This window comes from Lissotriton vulgaris, chromosome 5, assembly GCF_964263255.1.
Source record: "Lissotriton vulgaris chromosome 5, aLisVul1.2, whole genome shotgun sequence".
Lineage (NCBI taxonomy): Eukaryota > Metazoa > Chordata > Amphibia > Caudata > Salamandridae > Lissotriton > Lissotriton vulgaris.
Genome location: NC_141693.1, coordinates 1,187,810,433 through 1,187,828,832, shown reverse-complemented (window position 1 = coordinate 1,187,828,832; position 18,400 = coordinate 1,187,810,433). Strand labels below are relative to the sequence as shown.

At 40.9% G+C, this 18,400-nt stretch overlaps 1 protein-coding gene across 1 annotated transcript in view; it reads left to right on the top strand.

Annotated features, from left to right (window-relative positions):
* Nucleotides 1-18,400, top strand: part of LOC147712246 (uncharacterized) — a 168,015-nt gene that overhangs the window by 65,355 nt on the left and 84,260 nt on the right. The window contains exons 12-13 of the mRNA XM_086919606.1: nt 1,777-1,806; nt 2,564-2,593. Of these exons, the coding sequence (XP_086775732.1) occupies nt 1,777-1,806; nt 2,564-2,593 (60 nt within the window). The remainder of the gene's footprint in view (nt 1-1,776; nt 1,807-2,563; nt 2,594-18,400) is intronic.

The following is an 18,400-nucleotide window of genomic DNA, read 5'->3' as shown; positions in this document are numbered from 1 at the left end:
GACTGTACACAGTTGCGTTCAGTCATACCGTCATCCAACTTTTACTGTAGTCCACATTGGGAATTTGGGGTTGATGCACGCCCACTGTACAAATCTGAGGCCGTGGGCCTGAAACCAGATATACAGCACTGACACTCAGCGCCATTGTGTGTATCTACAAGGGAGGATCTACACAACAAAACCAGCCTGCTCTGCCATTTTATATGAGACTTCAAGTCATTTAAATAGAAGCGAGAAAGGGAGTGAGTTGATGTTAAATTGGGTGAGGAGGGAATTAGCGATTAAAAGAAGCCTGTGCGGTTTACGTCATGGCAAGAGACAAATTTTGTCGTCTCTCCAGGTTTATGTAATAAGTAAAATATCTGTCTCCCCAGGCTTATTTAGTTAGTAAAATATCTAATAGAGTTAATGTATTGTATTGAAAAAAACTATATCATTTAGAATGGAATGTAAAGAATTAATAAGATCAGGTCATAATAAAAAAGGAGGACAACAATGAACCCAAAACTATGGTGTAGACTATGTTCTCAATTTAGAGTTCGACAGTGAAAGTACTCCGTCGTGAAGGTGACAGGTGCCCTCTCCGACAAACTGAAAGACCACTAACCTCCCTTAGAGTAAGGGCTATCGAGAGGGTTTGCCAATTGCCTATCCACTCTATTTACAGTGTGCAATGAAATAGCAAGATTGCACTGCCAGTCACCACCAGGCAGAACCTGGTGGGAAGAGGCAGTGAAGACTGCAAAATGCCCCATACTCAGTGGGAGAATATTTCCATAGTGATGGACATTGCTTTTTTATTTTTTAAAACAAAAGCCTTCTTTAGGATTTAATTTTTGAAAATTAAAAACGCAATGAAAGTTTACAGGAAGGTCATGTCGTGTTTACAGAGCGATCCATCTAACTTTCAATGAATTACAGGAACCACTGTGACAGTGAATCCTGCCAATGCAAGAGATCCCCACTGGCCAGAGGGCAGCTCTAAATTCAGCTGGCAGGCCAGTGGAGTACTTTACCTTGCTCAGAGATGGCATGCTCATGAACATAGCAAGGGACACTGCACCATGTGATTCTGAGTTAGCTCTATTTTCTACATAATGAAACATCTACCACACTTACTACTTAATCCACCATATACTGAATATTTGGCCGATGTCAGCAAAATCCATCGCGTGCCCTTAATATAGAACTGCTGTTCAATGCAGGCTAGGGCCTGAATTAAGGAAATACAGACGGAATGAAAAAAAAATTAACTTGTTGAAAAAATGCTAAATTCCTAGAATACCCAAACAAAATTTCATCCACCACACCCATATTAAGGATAACATGTATTTTGTGTAGTCTCTTGATAAAGCCTATCTCTAGCAAACAGAGATTTCTATTTTACCATTTAATGCTATACCTGACCATGGTCCTGTTTCAGATCTCTACTTTTTGGTGGAAGGATAGCGCAATAGGTGTGATCGTCTTTGTAGAGTGTTCTGATTTACAGTTTTTGTGTGTGTGTGGGGCGGCTCTGTCTAGGCTGCTATCCTGAACAAAAGGGACCTAATACAGTTGTCTGCCACTCTCAGTACTCAAGTGCAATTGTGTACTTCCATATTGCAGTGATTCATGTAAAATATCGTTTTGATGTTCATTCTTGCTTATCTAAAAATTGGCTTAATTACATTCCAAAGTAGTACAAAGGCAAGATAAAAGCATTCAGTTGAGGAACTGCATGTATCTTGATTTTATAATCAACACAGTAATAAGTAATACTTTTCTTCCTAATAGGTACTCTGCTCCCGACAGCAAACAACTCTGGTAAGTGCAGCACCTAGAGAATGAATCATGTCAAGAACAGATGTAAGTTCTCTTTGGGCTTAAATCTAAGGAATGTAAAATACATAATCTAGAATACTGATTTGACATGCCATCAGAAAGACTTGAATAAAGCCACCTTTGTGGGGGTCTTAAGCTACCCCACAGACATATGGTGTATTCTGTGCATGATCTAACCTTGACGGTTAACTCTGTAATTGCTGGCAGGGTCTGTGCATATATTCAGCTTTAGGAGAGGATCATGATCATACCATACTAACACATTTACCTGCCCTACAGGACAAGGGAACATTCCGTTGGTAGGTTGGCAGGAAGAGGGACATATGCCCACTCTCAGAGTAACCCATGAGGGTGGACTAATGCTACCCCAGTTTGGTAGACAATAAGCACCTCCTTCGTGTTCTGTTTTTTCTGTGTGTATTTCCACAGAAAATAAATGCAGAAGGCCAAAATAAAACTGCTCATTTCTATGAGGCATTATAAGAGTCACTACCAATGAGGAAAATATGATTTTTAATGTATTGTCAGTAGAAGAGAGGATGCATATTTGCTTGTTCTAAAGAGATTTACGAAAGAAAATTGCACCCCACACTAAAAATGTTATCTTTGCATAGGAAGAGCACCTGGTATAACATGTCATGGGATTTTAATGGCAATGTCTGCAATGGAGTGCCATGGGTTATAATTAATATGTTCATACAAAGCAGTAATGATATAATGTTACTTTATTTCCTATCAGGTTTGATGGCTTCAACGCCCAAACCATACGGTAAGTGCTGCATATAGAAAATAAATCAATTCAAGAACGTTTTAAAGATGTGCCAGACAAGAACTTTAAGTAGAGGCAACCACTGGCTGTTGACAGGATTGAGTCTCTGAAAGCTGATTTAGTATATACATTTAGCACTTGCAGACAAGATAGTGCATGTCGATACGTTGGTTCTGGTAGCTGTAACTGTACGCAGTTGTAAAAGGAGGAGTTGGCACACAGCCTGTCATACAGCACACAATTTTCCCAGAAGAATTATGGGACATGCAGTGTATATTGACACTCACTTTAGCCTTCAGTTTTCACTGTGCTGGTGCAGCCAGTGTTGTGTATCTTACAACGCGTTTTCCAGGATATTTGTCCTACTTTCGTGGACAAGTGCTAGAAATGCTACTCAAACCCTTCTCTAGGCTCTGTCCCACTCACAGAGCATTGGTAGCCCAACTCACCAACTAGCCAATCAGAAAAGGAGGAGGGAGTAAACTGCCTGGCATATCAGCACACAATTAACTCTGATGCAGTGTGGTAAATGCAGTATATAATTACACTCACTTGAATTGAAAGTCTTCGACTTTCACCATTGTTGAAGGACAAACATCCTGAAAAACATGTCTAGAGATACGCAGCAGTGACTTCTCCAACAATGGTGAACATTAAAGACGTTCAATTGTAGTGAATGTCATGAAGCAATAACTCCTTTGCTACCAGGCCTATACACCCTCCTGTGCCATGACTTTTTTGGGCTATGTGGCATAGTTTGCCTTGAGGCCCCCATATCTCTTTGTCCACATAAGGTATCCACGATAAATGTCTGTTCTTTTTTCCAACCTTCTAAGAATTTTAAAGCTCCCCAGGGTTTGAGGATTCCCCTAGAGAGGACTGAGGAATTAGCCTAAACACAGCCACATTTTGTGTTTTTGGGGAAAAGAGGTGTAAAATGTGCTGCAGACGAAAGTGTCTGGTATTTTTTCCCTGCGACCGGTATCAACAAAGTGTATGTGGTGATAAAATCACCATCTTCCAAGGCAGGCATTTATCAGTAAACCAAACTGTTTGACATATTATTTGCATTTTACTGGGATTTAGCCTATTGCTCCTATTTTTTGTACTTTCAAACTCCCTCCAGTTAGTGGTAAAAATTTGATATCCAAGTTATTGGCTCTACGTACCAGTTAGTGGTAACAATTTGGTATGAAAACAATAATGGATCGTGGACAGCTGTATATGTCTAAAAAGTAGACATAATTATATAAATAGAGCAAAGTGTTGTTTGTGTTGATCCTTCAATGTTTTCCTATATAAAGTAACAGTTGAAATAAACCAATATTGTAATTAAGTTGGAAAAAACAGCCATCTATGCCTCCATTTTCAACTGTACCTTTTTCTAACTATGGCAGATTTATTAAAGCAATATACCCTTCTATTCACTGGACCCTTCTGGTTGCGGGGATATATAGGGCGTGTGGATTCACCATGAAACTGAGGTACACAGAACCAATAACTTAGATGCATTTTGCAATGGTTTTTCATTGTATACCAGGTATACAGCAAATCCTTTAGAAAAATATAAAAAGTGAAAATTAGGTATCAAGGAAACCTATGAATCTCTGAATTGGGAACAAGATACTGAGTTTAGAAGCACTGGTTATCTGCATATATCTGAATTTGCGGGTAACCATACTACCATGTGAATTAGAGGGCATTTTTCAAAATGACTCCTTTTTACACACTTTCTTACATTTGGAAGGCAGACATGCATAGAAAGACAATTGGTAATACCATGTGTTCTACTATTCTCTGTTTCCCCAAGTCTACCGAAAAAAAAGATGCCAAGCTTGTGAGGTTAGGCCTATGCCCACATACTGAATTGGCCCAAAATGCAACATAAACGCATCACATTTTTCCACTGAAAACGGATCCTTTTTTTGCAATGTGATTAGCTGTGGATTATCGGCCCTAGCTCAGCTGGAATCTAGTGAAACCTTGCAAAACTGTACATTTTTAAAACCTGAACATGCAGTGGTATCCAGGATGGAGTGACTTGTGTGGCTCTCACCAGGTTATGTTACCTAAAATCCCTCGCAAACTTCAATATTTGTTAAAAAAACTAATCTTTCCTACATGTGATGGAAAGTTCTGGAGGAATCTTTGGGGAGCCACTAACTTCCACCCTCCCTGCATTCTCTTAAGTCTCCCACTAAAAATGTTACCTCAGTTGTTATATGTTAAATTGAGACCTAACAAAGGTGCACCGTTTCAGAAGCACAAATCCTTCGTGCCACAGAGACAGGCAGGCCCGTTCACCGAGTTAAGGCCCTTTCACCTACATTAGCCCTCCCTTTACAATAACGAGCAACAGAGGCTGTCCCTTATCTGACGTGTGCTCTGGGTGCAGAAGACGGTCCATCCTAAATACGTCATCTCCATGTCCAACAGTGACTAACCTAAAGTCACAACGAATTCTTAGAAACAGACCCCTAGCTCTTGGGATTTTACCTAGCACAGGATTATTGATTTCTTCAAGAACTCATTAAATATGCATGACATCAATGCCAACATTCCAATGCACCTATTGGGTATAAATATACCTCCCTTTGACCAAGCAAAAGAGAGGAGACCGAGATTTCGATGCCGACACTCTGATATCTGAGACGCTGCAACCTGCGTCATGCCACAGCTCCAGTTGGCAGAAGTCCCTCACCCACCCTGGACGGTCCAGCTCGAGAATCAGGATGAAGTCCCACTAAGGTAATGGGGTTAGACTAAATCCTAGGGGGATTCTTGGCTCTCTAAGACCTGCACACATGCTAGGTACACTTTGGTACATCTAGTTAGGCATCATAGGGGTATAGGCTTTATCTTAATGCATTCTGTATTTCATGTATGTGTTCATTACTATTTTAAAATGGTAGAACTATACAATGCCTTTTTATTTAACTCCACTGCTGGCCATAATTCTCTGCTACAGTCCAACAGTTGTTGCAGCACATATAACCAGTACTAGAATAACAACTCTGCAATAATTTTTTTTTTTTATCCTCATTTGCCTTGCCCTCCTCTTAATTAGCCTCCAACTGCCATGCGCGTCTTAAATCAGAGTGCGTAGTTGTAGCTGCAGCAGAAAACGCGATTAGTGAGAATCGGCAGGAGATGACCCGAAGAGGTGCAGGGGATGACTCCAAACTTGGTGTTAAAACCTGTGGAACCAGCCATAAAAACGAGAGGGGGGCCTAGTTCTTGGAGTATTGTGGCATAATCATTGGACCGGGGAAAAAAAATAAAATAAAATAAAATACCCCGGCTATTGTGTCCACTGAACCAAAATGTCTCAAAAAGCCACATTACGTGTGCTGCAGGATCTCAGCATGTCTGTCTTGGATGTTTCATACAGGGATGACAACCAGTTTGTGTGTGTTGGTGCCGTATTTTCTGTCCAGACCTTACATATCTGTCTTCTTGCGAGTAGTACTGCGTAAAACAAAAATGTCCTTGCATGACCCCTTAAACTGTTGTCCCATCCAAATATAATAAGAGGTAATGTAATGGACACCGAGATATTAAGAATGGAGTCCAGAGTCTCTTTCACTTCATTCCAGAACTGTGTTTGTTAGGAAAATCTTTAAACATATGGATTTCCGAGGCCGCGATATAATTGCATTTGTTGCATTTCTTTCCTGGAATGAATTTAGACAGTTTTAAGGGGGAGAAATAGGCTCGATGTATTGTAAAAAAATGGTTACGCCTTAGCCATGCAGGTTTAACAATTTTGCATAGCAGGGTGCAAGATTTCTGCCAGATGTCAATACTTTGGGCCCCGAGCTCTGTTCCCCATAGTTGCTCCGGGAGGGTGAATTCACCGTCTATCTCCTCTAGCAGATTCCAGTACCGCTGCAAAACTTCTTTACCCCCTCCTAGTCGTTCTACCAACTTTTGTTCTATAGTACTGCTCTTCCCAAGTGTTACCCCTGACCTAGCCAGTGCTTTCTCCCAACTATCTAGTTGTATAAACTTGAACCTCGAAAACTCTAAGCCCAGTTGATCCCGTAACTCCTCCCAGGACCTCAGTGATTCGCCAACAAGCAAATCACCCCAGGTTGATATTCCTCCATCTCTCACCGGTATTGCCAGCCTATCTTTCAGACAGAGCGGTAACCCGGGAGATTCCCAGATAGGTGCATAATTTGAGAAATACGGCAGACCTAGTTTTTTCCTTATTTGTGACCAGACCTTCGCCTGGGACATAAGAGTTTTTAGCTTCACTTTTTTGAAGTATTTCTGATCCCCGAATTTAAACATGAAACCATTAGTTGGTATATCAGCTCCAATCAGCATGGCTTTAACCTCATAGATGCTCGTAAACATCCCTCCCCAGTGCTGCGCTGTCCATTGGAACTAGTGCTGAATGGACGTCCAATGGTCGTGCGCAGCACTGGGGAGGTAGTGCTGCCTTCGGCCAACGCACCGAGGCAGCACTTAAGGGTTTAAACATTACGCCAATAGATGTGTTAGATGGAACTTTTAAAAGCATTCTGGAATGAGACAACTGAAAGGCTAAGGCAAAATACTGCAAGTCAGGCAAGGACAGTCCCCCCTTTTCCCTCCTCCTCCTCAGTTTTTTCCATGCCACTCTCGCCGATTTATAGTTCCAAACAAAGGAGTTTAACTCTCTGACATTTCTCCAAGATTTTGTTGTCGAATGCGAGGGGGATGGTATTAAAAATAAAAGTACATTTAGGGAGGATAGACATCTTTATCAGACTTATTCTGCCGAGGATAGTCAATGGAAGATTGGACCAAGATTTTAACAGTTTCCTACTCTCATTGAACACTCTCTTTAGGTTAACTTGAGCAATTTTACCGACATCTTGTACCACTCGGATACCCAGATAACGCATTGAATTGGTCACATCTAGCTGTAAATTGAGGATATTCCATGCCATGATGTCAGTTTTACTTGCGTTTATCTCATACCCCGAGATGCGGCCACACTCTTCGGCTCTCTTAATAACCTCTGGAAATGAGGTCTCCAGATCTGAGGTTAGAATTAAAATGTCGCCTGCGTAAAGAGCTACCCACCTTTCCCACTCCCCAAATCTGAATGATGGAATAAGTACATCTCCCCTTAAAACTTCTGCAAATGGTTCAATGTACAGATTGAAGAGGAGAGGAGAGAGCGGGCAGCCCTGTCTTGTACCTCTCAAGATTTTAAATGAGTCAGACAGTGTACCATTGATTAAGAGCCGTGCAGATGGTGCATTGTACATAAGTGCTACAGTGTGACAGAACTTCTTACCGAAGTTAAACTTCTTCAAGACAGCACCAAGATAGGGCCAATTGACCCTATCAAAGACTTTAGTCGCATCTAGGGTGAGTGTTGCCAACGTAAGGGAAAAGGATGAGGCAATATCGATTGCCCCCACAAGATCATACGTCAGAAAGGAAAGCTGGAGACCTTTAATAAATCCCTTCTGGGCTTGGTGTATGATTTCCCCCACTACTGAACCCAATCTAGATGACATGATAGAAGCAACGATCTTATAATCGCCGTTCAGTAATGATATCGGGCGGTATGACCCACATAAAGTTGGGTCTTTACCTGATTTGGGGATCAATACTATAGTGGCCTCACCCCAAGATCTAGGGGGTCTTGTCCCTCCCTCAAGATTCCATTGAAGAGGGCCATTAAAATAGGGACGATTACATCTATCAGGGCACGATATAATTCACCTGAAAGCCCGTCAGGACCAGCGGCCTTACCATGCTTTAGTGACCTAATGACATTTCTCACTTCCGTCTCAGAGATTTCCATCTCGATCCCGTCGCGCTGTATGGATGAAAGGGACGGTAGAGTGCACAGATTTAACCTTATGTGCTGATCGTCTAGGGTATCTTCCCTGTATATTTCCTCGAAGAATTCCCTTAAAGGCAGTACTTATCTCTTTAGTAGATGTTCTAGCAGCACTCTCGCCCTCAACATTGATTTCTCGTATATAATTTTTGGCTTGACCTTCCAAGCCAAAATCTTACCCGCTGCTTCTCCAAATTCAAAATGAGAGATTTTACTTGCCTCCCATCTCTACGATACTCTCTCTTGTAAAATGTTATCTAGTTGATTTTTCAGGTCACACATATTTTTTTGGTCTTGAGGTGAACCAATTGAGGCTTCAAGCCTCTGCTCAATCCTTCCTAGTTCTTGTTCAAGGTTTTTAATCTTCAATCTATACATTTTATGCCGGTGGGAGGATCTGTTTGTTATACATCCTCTCAAGAATGCTTTTAGAGCCTCCCATACCGTGTCAAGGGGAGCTGAGCTCAAATCTATATCCAAAAACGTACTTGTTTCACTCATCAAATATGTCACTTCCTCTTGATCTAACAAGATAGAGCGGTCGAATGACGAGGAAGGATGTTTAGTTTGATCTGGAAGTTTTAAAAGAAATAAGAGATGAACGATCCGATAGATGAGAGGGAATATAGTTAATACTAGTTATAGAGCTTTGGAGGCAATAGCTAAATAACGCAAAATCAATTCTTGAGGTGTGTTTGTATTTTAAGTTTCTATAGGATATCCCTTGTTTATTACCTGCTTTTTCTCGCCATAAGTCTGCCAGGCCTATTTGTCCCATTATCCCCTCAAGGGACTGTCTAGATTTAGAAGGAGCATGACCTCTATGACCACTATGGTGGGTGGATTGGTCTAGTTTTGGGTTTAATACAACATTAAGTCCCCTGTCCATATTATTGGATCCGAAGAGGTCGTTAAATGGTTCCTTATTGTTTCTAAAAAGGACGAATCATCTGTGTTGGGACCATAATATCCAACTAGATTACACACCCAACCATTGATAGACATACTCACCAAGAGCCATCTACCACTTTGGTCTTCGTTATAATGAAGAATCTGAACCTTTGCAGATTTTTTGCAAATTAGGAGAATTCCTCTTATATTTGCGTTGTGATCAGTACTAATAAATTTGTCTATCCATCTCTGTTTTTTAATATTATGTTGGCCTCACTTTTTAAAAGATGTGATTCTTGGATGACTATGATCTGCGCTGGAGAGTCTCGTAAATATTGTAAAATACGTTCTCTTCTACCTCGCACGCGCAGACCATTGACATTCCAAGATAGGAACTGAACAGAGGTCATCTTCCAACATCCATCCCTATTTGCACTTCCCTACCTCTCATGCTTATATTATTATCCCAAAAATGGCAGTTTCCTCTACTTGGACTAAAAACTTGTCTTGGAAGGCCTGACTCCTGAGGATTTTTTTGAATTTTAATGCTTCCCCCTTCTCCACCCACCCCTTCCACCCCACCCTTGGAGAACTCTCCCGTACTTACTCCGACCAGATGTAGCGCCGGATTCGCGTCTTACAATGCCTTCTCCTCCCACATCGCAAAGTACCCCCCTGAAAAACATAGACTTATGTAAAAAAAAAATGTACACATTCTTCTCCCTCTTATTTTTTTTTTTTTACACTTTAGGGATCTTTCGACTTCTTTTTTTGTGTATATATCTTTTTTTTTTTCTTATTTTTCCCCTCCTTTTTTTCCCTCTTTTTTCCCTTCCCCGTCCTATAAATCTTATGAATCCTTGTGTGTGTTCTTTTTTTTTTTTTTTATATATATCTTCTTCTTGTCGTTAAACTAACTCAGAATCTTTTTAAAACTTAACATGCTAGAAGCTTACTACAGATCCCTGTACCAGGCGATTAAGTATGAGACATTGAGTAGAGTGTTTCAGAAAGGTTCGATGTTCCTATCCTCTGTTCTCAATATGTATCAGATGGTATAGGTGAGCGTTATGGTGTATGAACAAGAGCTTAATAGTTCTAATCAGTTAGAGTTTGCCCTGGGAATGATTACAGATGGATTCCAATAGTTCATCGGCCTCAAAAGGGGATCTGGCGTTGCGCGGAGCTGTTTGTGCGGAGATCGTGTGAGCTGTGAGGAGTTCTGAAGCTCTCTTCGTTGTTTGGAGAGCCCGTGTGCCTATTTCCTGCTTGCTGTGGCCGGGAGACATTTTTGCAGTACAGCGCCCTGAATGCGAGTGGCGCTTTAATCCTGGTTCTACATTGCCGGTGGCCTGCTGCTTTGTGGGAGACTACAAGTCCCAAGACTCCCTCCGCCCAGGCACACCTGGCCCGGACCAGCACCACGCCTACAGCTTCAAGCGCTTTCATAATAGCTTGCCGCACCCGCTATCGCGGGTGCCGCTGCGCGGAGCTGTTTGTGCGGAGATCGTGTGAGCTGTGAGGAGTTCTGAAGCTCTCTTCGTTGTTTGGAGAGCCCGTGTGCCTATTTCCTGCTTGCTGTGGCCGGGAGACATTTTTGCAGTACAGCGCCCTGAATGCGAGTGGCGCTTTAATCCTGGTTCTACATTGCCGGTGGCCTGGTGCTTTGTGGGAGACTACAAGTCCCAAGACTCCCTCTGCCCAGGCACACCTGGCCCGGACCAGCACCACGCCCACAGCTTTAAGCAAGATATAACAGACTAACATTCCCGCCTCGCGGGACGCCGGGCTAAGCCCGGGCAAAGGCGGGCCCTCTGTGGCCCTCAGTGACCGAGGTAGGCCGGGCCGGGCCCCGGTATTTTCATTTATTTATTGAATACTTGGTTCATTAACTTACTGCAGACGAGGATATTGTGAGGCGGCAGATCCTTCACTTGGTTTAGTGTTCTCTGCACTACCTCTGTATTGGCTTTTTAAAAGACAGTTTATTATTTTCTTTTTTGAATTTTTTCATATAATTCTGGTGATATTGGTCTGCATATTGGTTACAGCCTTCTGCACTATGACTGCAAATACACTACGCTCTGGAAGAGTGTTAAAGGGACAAATGCAGCTAATGCAAATATGGGACAAACCAGTTAATAAGGATACAGAAGGACCTCTAATAACAGATGAGGGGCTGATATCACAAACTGACTCTCAACATGAAGTAGTGACTGATTCTAAGTATGATGTACCTACGATGAGTCAGCCACATACTAATGAAGTTATTCTCCCATTATGTTCAACTAAAGGAGATCTTCCTATTCCGTTGCTAATAAAGTCGGAAATAAAACAACATAATGAGAATGTTGAACACACGGAGAAAGATATTGTGGAACTATCTATTCCGTCGAGTATTGATCTAGAACTCTGTGGTCGCTATTTGGACGAGGGAACGGTGAATCAGTCTGAACTTATCAAAACCCCTAATAGAGCGACACCTTCTGGATTACTACTATATAGTAGCACCCCTTCTATAGCATCCAATGATATCCTTTCTACGCATAGTGAGTTAAAATCACCACAATTAAATCTTTCTGGGAGCCGTGCTTATACCGCGTCTGGCTATCCGAAAAATGAAAAACCGATTTCGGATTCTCTGATAGCTCTTGAAGATCTACTGGCTTCAATATTACTTTTGTTAGGAAAATTTGCAGTGAGCTCTGACTGCATTATGGACTCAGTTACTGAGATTCTGAAAGTATTAGTGGCAAAAAATACGGAGAACGGAATAGCTCATCCTACTAATACTGTTGCCATAAATACCATGGTCAGTAATACTTCATTAAGAACAAATGCAGTGGCTGGGATGACGTTAAAGGTGGATATCCATGAGCCTTCTGAGACCTTAATTCCAACTTCCTTAAAAATGTTGAATGAAAGAGAGAAAGACTCTATAGTGAAGGAAGAAAGCGTACTGGTGATACATCAATCTACTGCAAAAGGTCAATTAATGGAGGAAGAATGTCCGGTAGAGGGTAATCAAACTACTGGAAGTGTTTTATTCCCTATTTTTAACCAAGAGAAAAAAGAACGTGAAGCAACATCTGGTATTAAGGGAATAAAAAAAGAAAAAAGAAAAAAGTATAAAGGAAAGAATAGGAAGCCAGTCCGGAAGTATGCGAAAAGAAGACAGAGGCAAATTTTATTCCAAAAACATTTAAATGAAGCCTCTAATGTAATAGAAATTTCAAAAAGTTTTATATTGGATACTCCCAGGAAAGAGGTTGAGGTTTGTGTTTCCAGTTCTGTAGTGAAAGATACTTCCGCTGATAAAAATAGTAAAGAGAGAGCCCTGTGTTCCGTGGGTAATGAGACTGATCTTCCTGCACCAGCTGATGGAGACATAAGAACTGAGCCCACAGTAATAAGGGTACTTAATCCAACTGCCCCTATTTTTCAGCTCCCATCTGAAGTGACATTGGTCTCAACAAACCCGCCTCTGAAAGATCCTCCCTTGTGGGTGGATACCTTGACACTGGATTTTCTGCCTTTATTCGACTCGGATTTAAATCTGAACAGATCATGGTTGCTTAATTGCCTTAAGGACATTGAGTGCTTAAAATTAATTCAGTCAAGTGATATCGACTTGGTTTCTGCTATAACATGTGATAATGGGCAACGTGTAAGGGCTAAATTTTGCTCAAAGATAATTCCTAATCTCGTTCTCCAACAAGCAGAAGCTTTCCAATGTAGAGGGATAGATGTGTTACCTTTTATTAGTATTTGCCCCAGAGAAAGAACTCTAAAGTTGGGTGTTAGGCTGGATGATCCGCCTGCCCATAATAAAGACCTAAAAATCTGTGTTTCTAGGGGTAAGCGTATGGTTTCTAAGATACTTCCATGTAATGAGAATATGATTCCTTCTCAAAGTCAAGACCCCCTGCAGTGGAATTGGTTACCAGGAGCTCTAACGAATAATACATCGAACAACAAACGACTATTTCAACATCTTTAACAGTTAATTAAAAATGATCTCCTGGAACGCTGCAGGTCTCTATAATTCCCCTGAGAAACTGGATTTTATTCTTTCCTTGAAGGCAGATGTGCTATGTGTACAAGAAACATGGTGTAAAGATATACAATATGGGGGGAAAGATTATTTAGTTTTTGAGGCCCCCGCTATACCCTCAAATAGAGGTCATGCGAAAGGGGGAATTGCCTGTTTTTTATCTAACTCCTTACAATGGCAATTTTCCCATTATACTGACATTAGCAAACTCTTCCAAGTAATAACCATTAATAATCTGTCACTAATAGGTAGTCGAACATCACTTGTAATCGTAAATACATATATACCGCCAGAACATACTTTTAATTCTGTCTTAAAGCGAATGTTTTCCTATGTAAAGCAGCTGTTAGAGCTTGCTGAGCCCCCATATATTCTCCTTATGGGTGATTTAAATAGTAAAGTGTCTAACCTAAGTTTAGATATATTTAGGAACAAATCTAAGGAAGAAGCATATAATATACCTCAATCTGTATTTCCCAATAAAATAAAAACTAACAAAAGAGGAAAGATCTTACTAGAGGAACTGAGCTCAGTAGAGGGGCTCATAGTGAATGGCAGAATGCCTTCTGACACTCCAGCTAAGTTTACACATGGGTCATTCAGGGGTGAATACATCCTAGACTATGTAATCTCAGACTATGATACGTTCTCGTTCATTCAGGACATAGTGATCTCTCATTCCAACTTAAGTGACCATAAAATGGTTAATATAACAATTTCATTACGACCTCCTGTGACTGAATCCTGGTCTTTAGTTAATACAGGAATCTCCATTAATCGTAAGACTGGAAGATGCTTCTGGGATTCTAGCACTGCAAGGGATGTTCAAAGTATTCTTGCCCAAACTCTATTAGAACTAGACGAATGGCAGGGAACTGAATTTTCTAATTTTGATATGCTCTTGCAGAAGCTTAGAAGGATAGCTAAGAAAAACAGAAATCCTAAGAATCCCCCACTTCCTCCATCTATATTATTATCCTTAAATAAGGAAATAAATAAACTCATTAGGCAACTGTACCTTAATAGATCGAGGGAAAATGAACGTAAGTTAGCCCTACTGAAAAGAAGGTGGAATAGATTAAAAAATAAAATAAAAAAAGAAAAAGAAGACTCTCTCTGGATAAGGTTAAGAGAGGCCTCGGTCGATAACAAAGCTAGAGACTTTTGGTCTATAATAGGGAAGGGATGTGGAGTAAGAACCTCTCCCATTCCAGTCTCTATTATGGAAGAAGTCTGGGTAACATTTATCTCTAGTCTATACGCTTCTAACGGAGTGGAGGATAATAATAATTTGGAGTTAGTCCTGAATGAAGAGTATAACATAGAACTCCCGACTGAGAAATCCATAGCATCCGCGATAAAGAGTATGCGCTCTTCCGGAGCTATGGGCCCGGATGAATTGCCCATGTCTATAATTAAGCAGGATGTCACCGCCTGGAGTAAGATACTTCTTCCAGTGTTTCGTGAATGCTTCACTTCTAGACTAGTTCCTAATTCTTGGAGAGGAAGTATCTTGATTCCCATATTTAAAAAGGGAGAGCGGGATAATCCTAAGAATTATCGTTTAATAGCTCTTCTGGATTCAATAGGCAAAATTTTCGCTAAATGTATTCTATTGCTAATTATGAAATGGACTGAATCAAATGGTATTTTACCTATGCAGCAAACAGGCTTTCGTAAAGAGCACGGTACTCTTGACAATTTGACTTCCTTACAGGTGCTTGTAGACAAATATGTTCGTGTCCGAGGTGGTGGTTTATATGTAGCATTTATTGACTACTCAGAGGCGTTTGACAAGGTAGATCGTCCAACGCTATGGAAAAAGCTTGCTACATTGGGCATGCCAGTACAATTACTACAATTGGTAAAATCTCTTCATTCCAACACATGGTGTAAGGTGCTACAAGGTGGTAAAAGGGGTCTTTCTCAATCTATCCCTTCCCCGAATGGATTAAAACAAGGGTGTATATTGGCCCCTATATTGTTTTCCCTATATACGGCAGACCTACCTTCCTGTATAACAGCTGGTGGGGGACTATCCCCAAAAATTGGAGGATTACCGATATCTGTCCTAATGTATGCGGACGATATACTTGTTTTAGATCTAACCCCGAAGGGTTTGTCCAATCGCCTGCATGCATTAAATTTATTTTCTGAAGCACATTATATGAAGATCATCCCTCAAAAAGTAAAATCATGTGCATATTCGGCAAGAAAAAATGCAGGTTTGAAAATTATAATTGGATATTAGGGGGACAGAAATTAGAGGTAGTCAAAACCTACACCTTCCTAGGAAAAATAATTGCTGCAAATATAAGTGAGACCGCCCATATAGAGCACAACTCTCGTAAAGCGTTGGCACATGGCATGGGATTGTGTTCTTTATACAATGCTACAGGGAAGAGACATTTCACACTATTCCTAGATGTATTTAAAGCAAAGATACCTGCTACTCTCCTATACGGAATTGAATTAGTGGACTTAAAACACTGGAGTTTTGTGCAAAAAATAGAAGGAAAGGTTCTAAGGAAAATCTCTCCTCTTAGTACCGCCTGCTCTGTTGCCTCATGCAGGCTGGAATTTGGATTGAGAAGCAGTTGGGTCCAGGGGTTGATTGCCCTCGTAAGATGGGTGGCCTGTCTGGTTAGAGGTAAAACCGGTTCCCTACGGGAAGCTATTAAAAGAGAACTCTTGGGGGACCTCAATGAGTTCTCTTTATTAGTAAAAAACTTTAGAAAAGCAGTAAGCTTGTTAGAGCTGGATGCAAACACCTTGTTTTTACTTGATCCCATTGAGCTCAAGGTGAAACTAAAAAGTGCATCCTGGGAACTGTGCTATAAATTGGATATGCTTGCCCAATCAAGGAAAAGAGGAAGACAATCTCTGTTGAATACATATACATTAAAGCAATCCCAACAATATCTTACTTGGAATATTCCTCACAGGGTTCGTAGGTTATGGTTCCTTCTAAGATACGATCTGCTTCCACTAAATTTCCTCCTTGCAAAGTGGTACGGTGTATCTCCCATGTGTAATCTCTGTCATAATGCTGTACAGGATCGTAACCATGTCTTGTTTGTGTGTACTGTACTACGCCCATTACGTCTCAAATGGTTAAAACCAATCTGTCTACAACTAGGAATTTTAAATGTAAAAACTTTCTTCCATGCTCTTTATTGTCCGCCAAATGAAATGTTTTGTTACAGAATTTTTAATTTTTTTAAAGTCTTTTTAGATATTTATTAATAATACATGGGGTGATGTTGATGATTACTCAACCAATGGCAGAATGTCTTACCTTACTTGTCTTCGTCTGTATTGTTTTTCCTTTTCTTTTTTATTCCTGTTATTTGGTATGTAAAATTTGTATATTGTGTACTTATTTTATGTGGCCCTCATTGAGAGCCAAAAACTTAATACATTTTGAATTTGAATTTGAATTTGTGCATTTTATTATTATACATAATCCGCAAAAATGCAGGGAACCTCATCTGAACTGTAGCGCCAGCAGCTCTAAATTTGTCCATCCTCTGACCCAGTTCCTACTGCCTATCCAGCGTGGGTTTATAGAGATCAGAGCGTATTTCAAAGGAAAAATCAGGTCCTTTTATAGATTTTAGTTTAAGCGCAAGATTAAGAATTTTTTCTTTCAAAGAATACGTCAGGAAGTTAATCTTAATTTTCCTAGGTTTAGTTCTACCGGGATTCAACCAGAAAGGATCACGATGGATTCTCTGTATATCTTTATCAAGCTCCTCTGCTGACTCCTCAAATTTAGGGACTCCTTCAGTAATTTAATTATATAGGTCTTAAGGTCTCCGCCTTCCTTTCCCTCAGGTATCTTCAGAAGACGCAGGTTGTTTTGTCATGAATAATTCCCTAAAGATTCCACTCTTTCTTTCATAGCATCCCCTTCCCTCCGTAAAGTTTGAATTTTCGACTCAGATGCCTCCAGATTTGCTTTCATCGCCCCAACAGAGCACTCCAATAATTCTGTTCTTACTCCCAGCCCATCCACCTTCCTCTCCAATGCCTCACTGTACGTCTGGATATCATTCTGATTTGCCTTAGAAATCAGAAAGCCATTGCGAATCTCCTCTCTCATCGAAGCTATTGAAGCTACCAGGACTTCCAATGCGCTCTCAGTGTGGGTGGGCCTTTCGCTTTTATCTCCTTCGCCCTTATCTCCCTCCGCTAAATTGTGTGTGTTTTCTCGGAGTATTGCGACTTGCGCACCTCCTTCATTTTCTAGTTTATTTGCTGACACGCTCGGTAGTGGAAGAGATGGAAGAAATGGAAACTCTGTCATATCTGTTACTGGGGTAGGAATCTTAAGCTCACAGTTACTGTTGTAATTGTCCGAGTTTATTTTTGTGGATAAGAGAAGAGAAGGTGTGCTTAAGTTATCGCCCTTGTCTGAATTATTAGCCGGTATCAAATCCAATACCTGAGGCAGAACTTTGAAATATGAACGCAGAGAGGGGGTAATTCTCCCAGAACTGCTATTCAAATTTAAGATTTTGGACCCCCATTGAGGACCGCCTTTGCTGTTTTTTGTTTTGCTTATTTTCCCCTTGGTAATAAACTTCTGATTGAGCCTAACTTTTGCTAAATCTAGGAAGATAGAAGTGGAGGGTTCTATTGTCGCCACTTTTTCTGAAGAAGGGGATTCTGGGAGTTGTAGTTTTTTCTTACCCGACCTCTGTTTCTTTCCCACCTTCTCATTCAGGCTCTTGGTGCTCTTAACATTTGTTTTTCTAAAGGGGGTGTTTTTATCTTTATCTTTGGGTTTGATTAATTCTGATATCTCTAATACTTCTGATACCTCCTCTCTCTCAATAACCCCCGCAGCCTCCTCTATTTGATCACAAATTGCAGCGGCGGCTTCGTAAGCCCCTCCAGTCACACTCCCCTGTTCAACTCCGATCTGCTCTTGCTCTCTATCGCTGACTCCAGCCTCCGCTCCAAAATCACAAGCCTCCTCCAAGGGAATCCGTCGCTGCAGCAGTCTTTG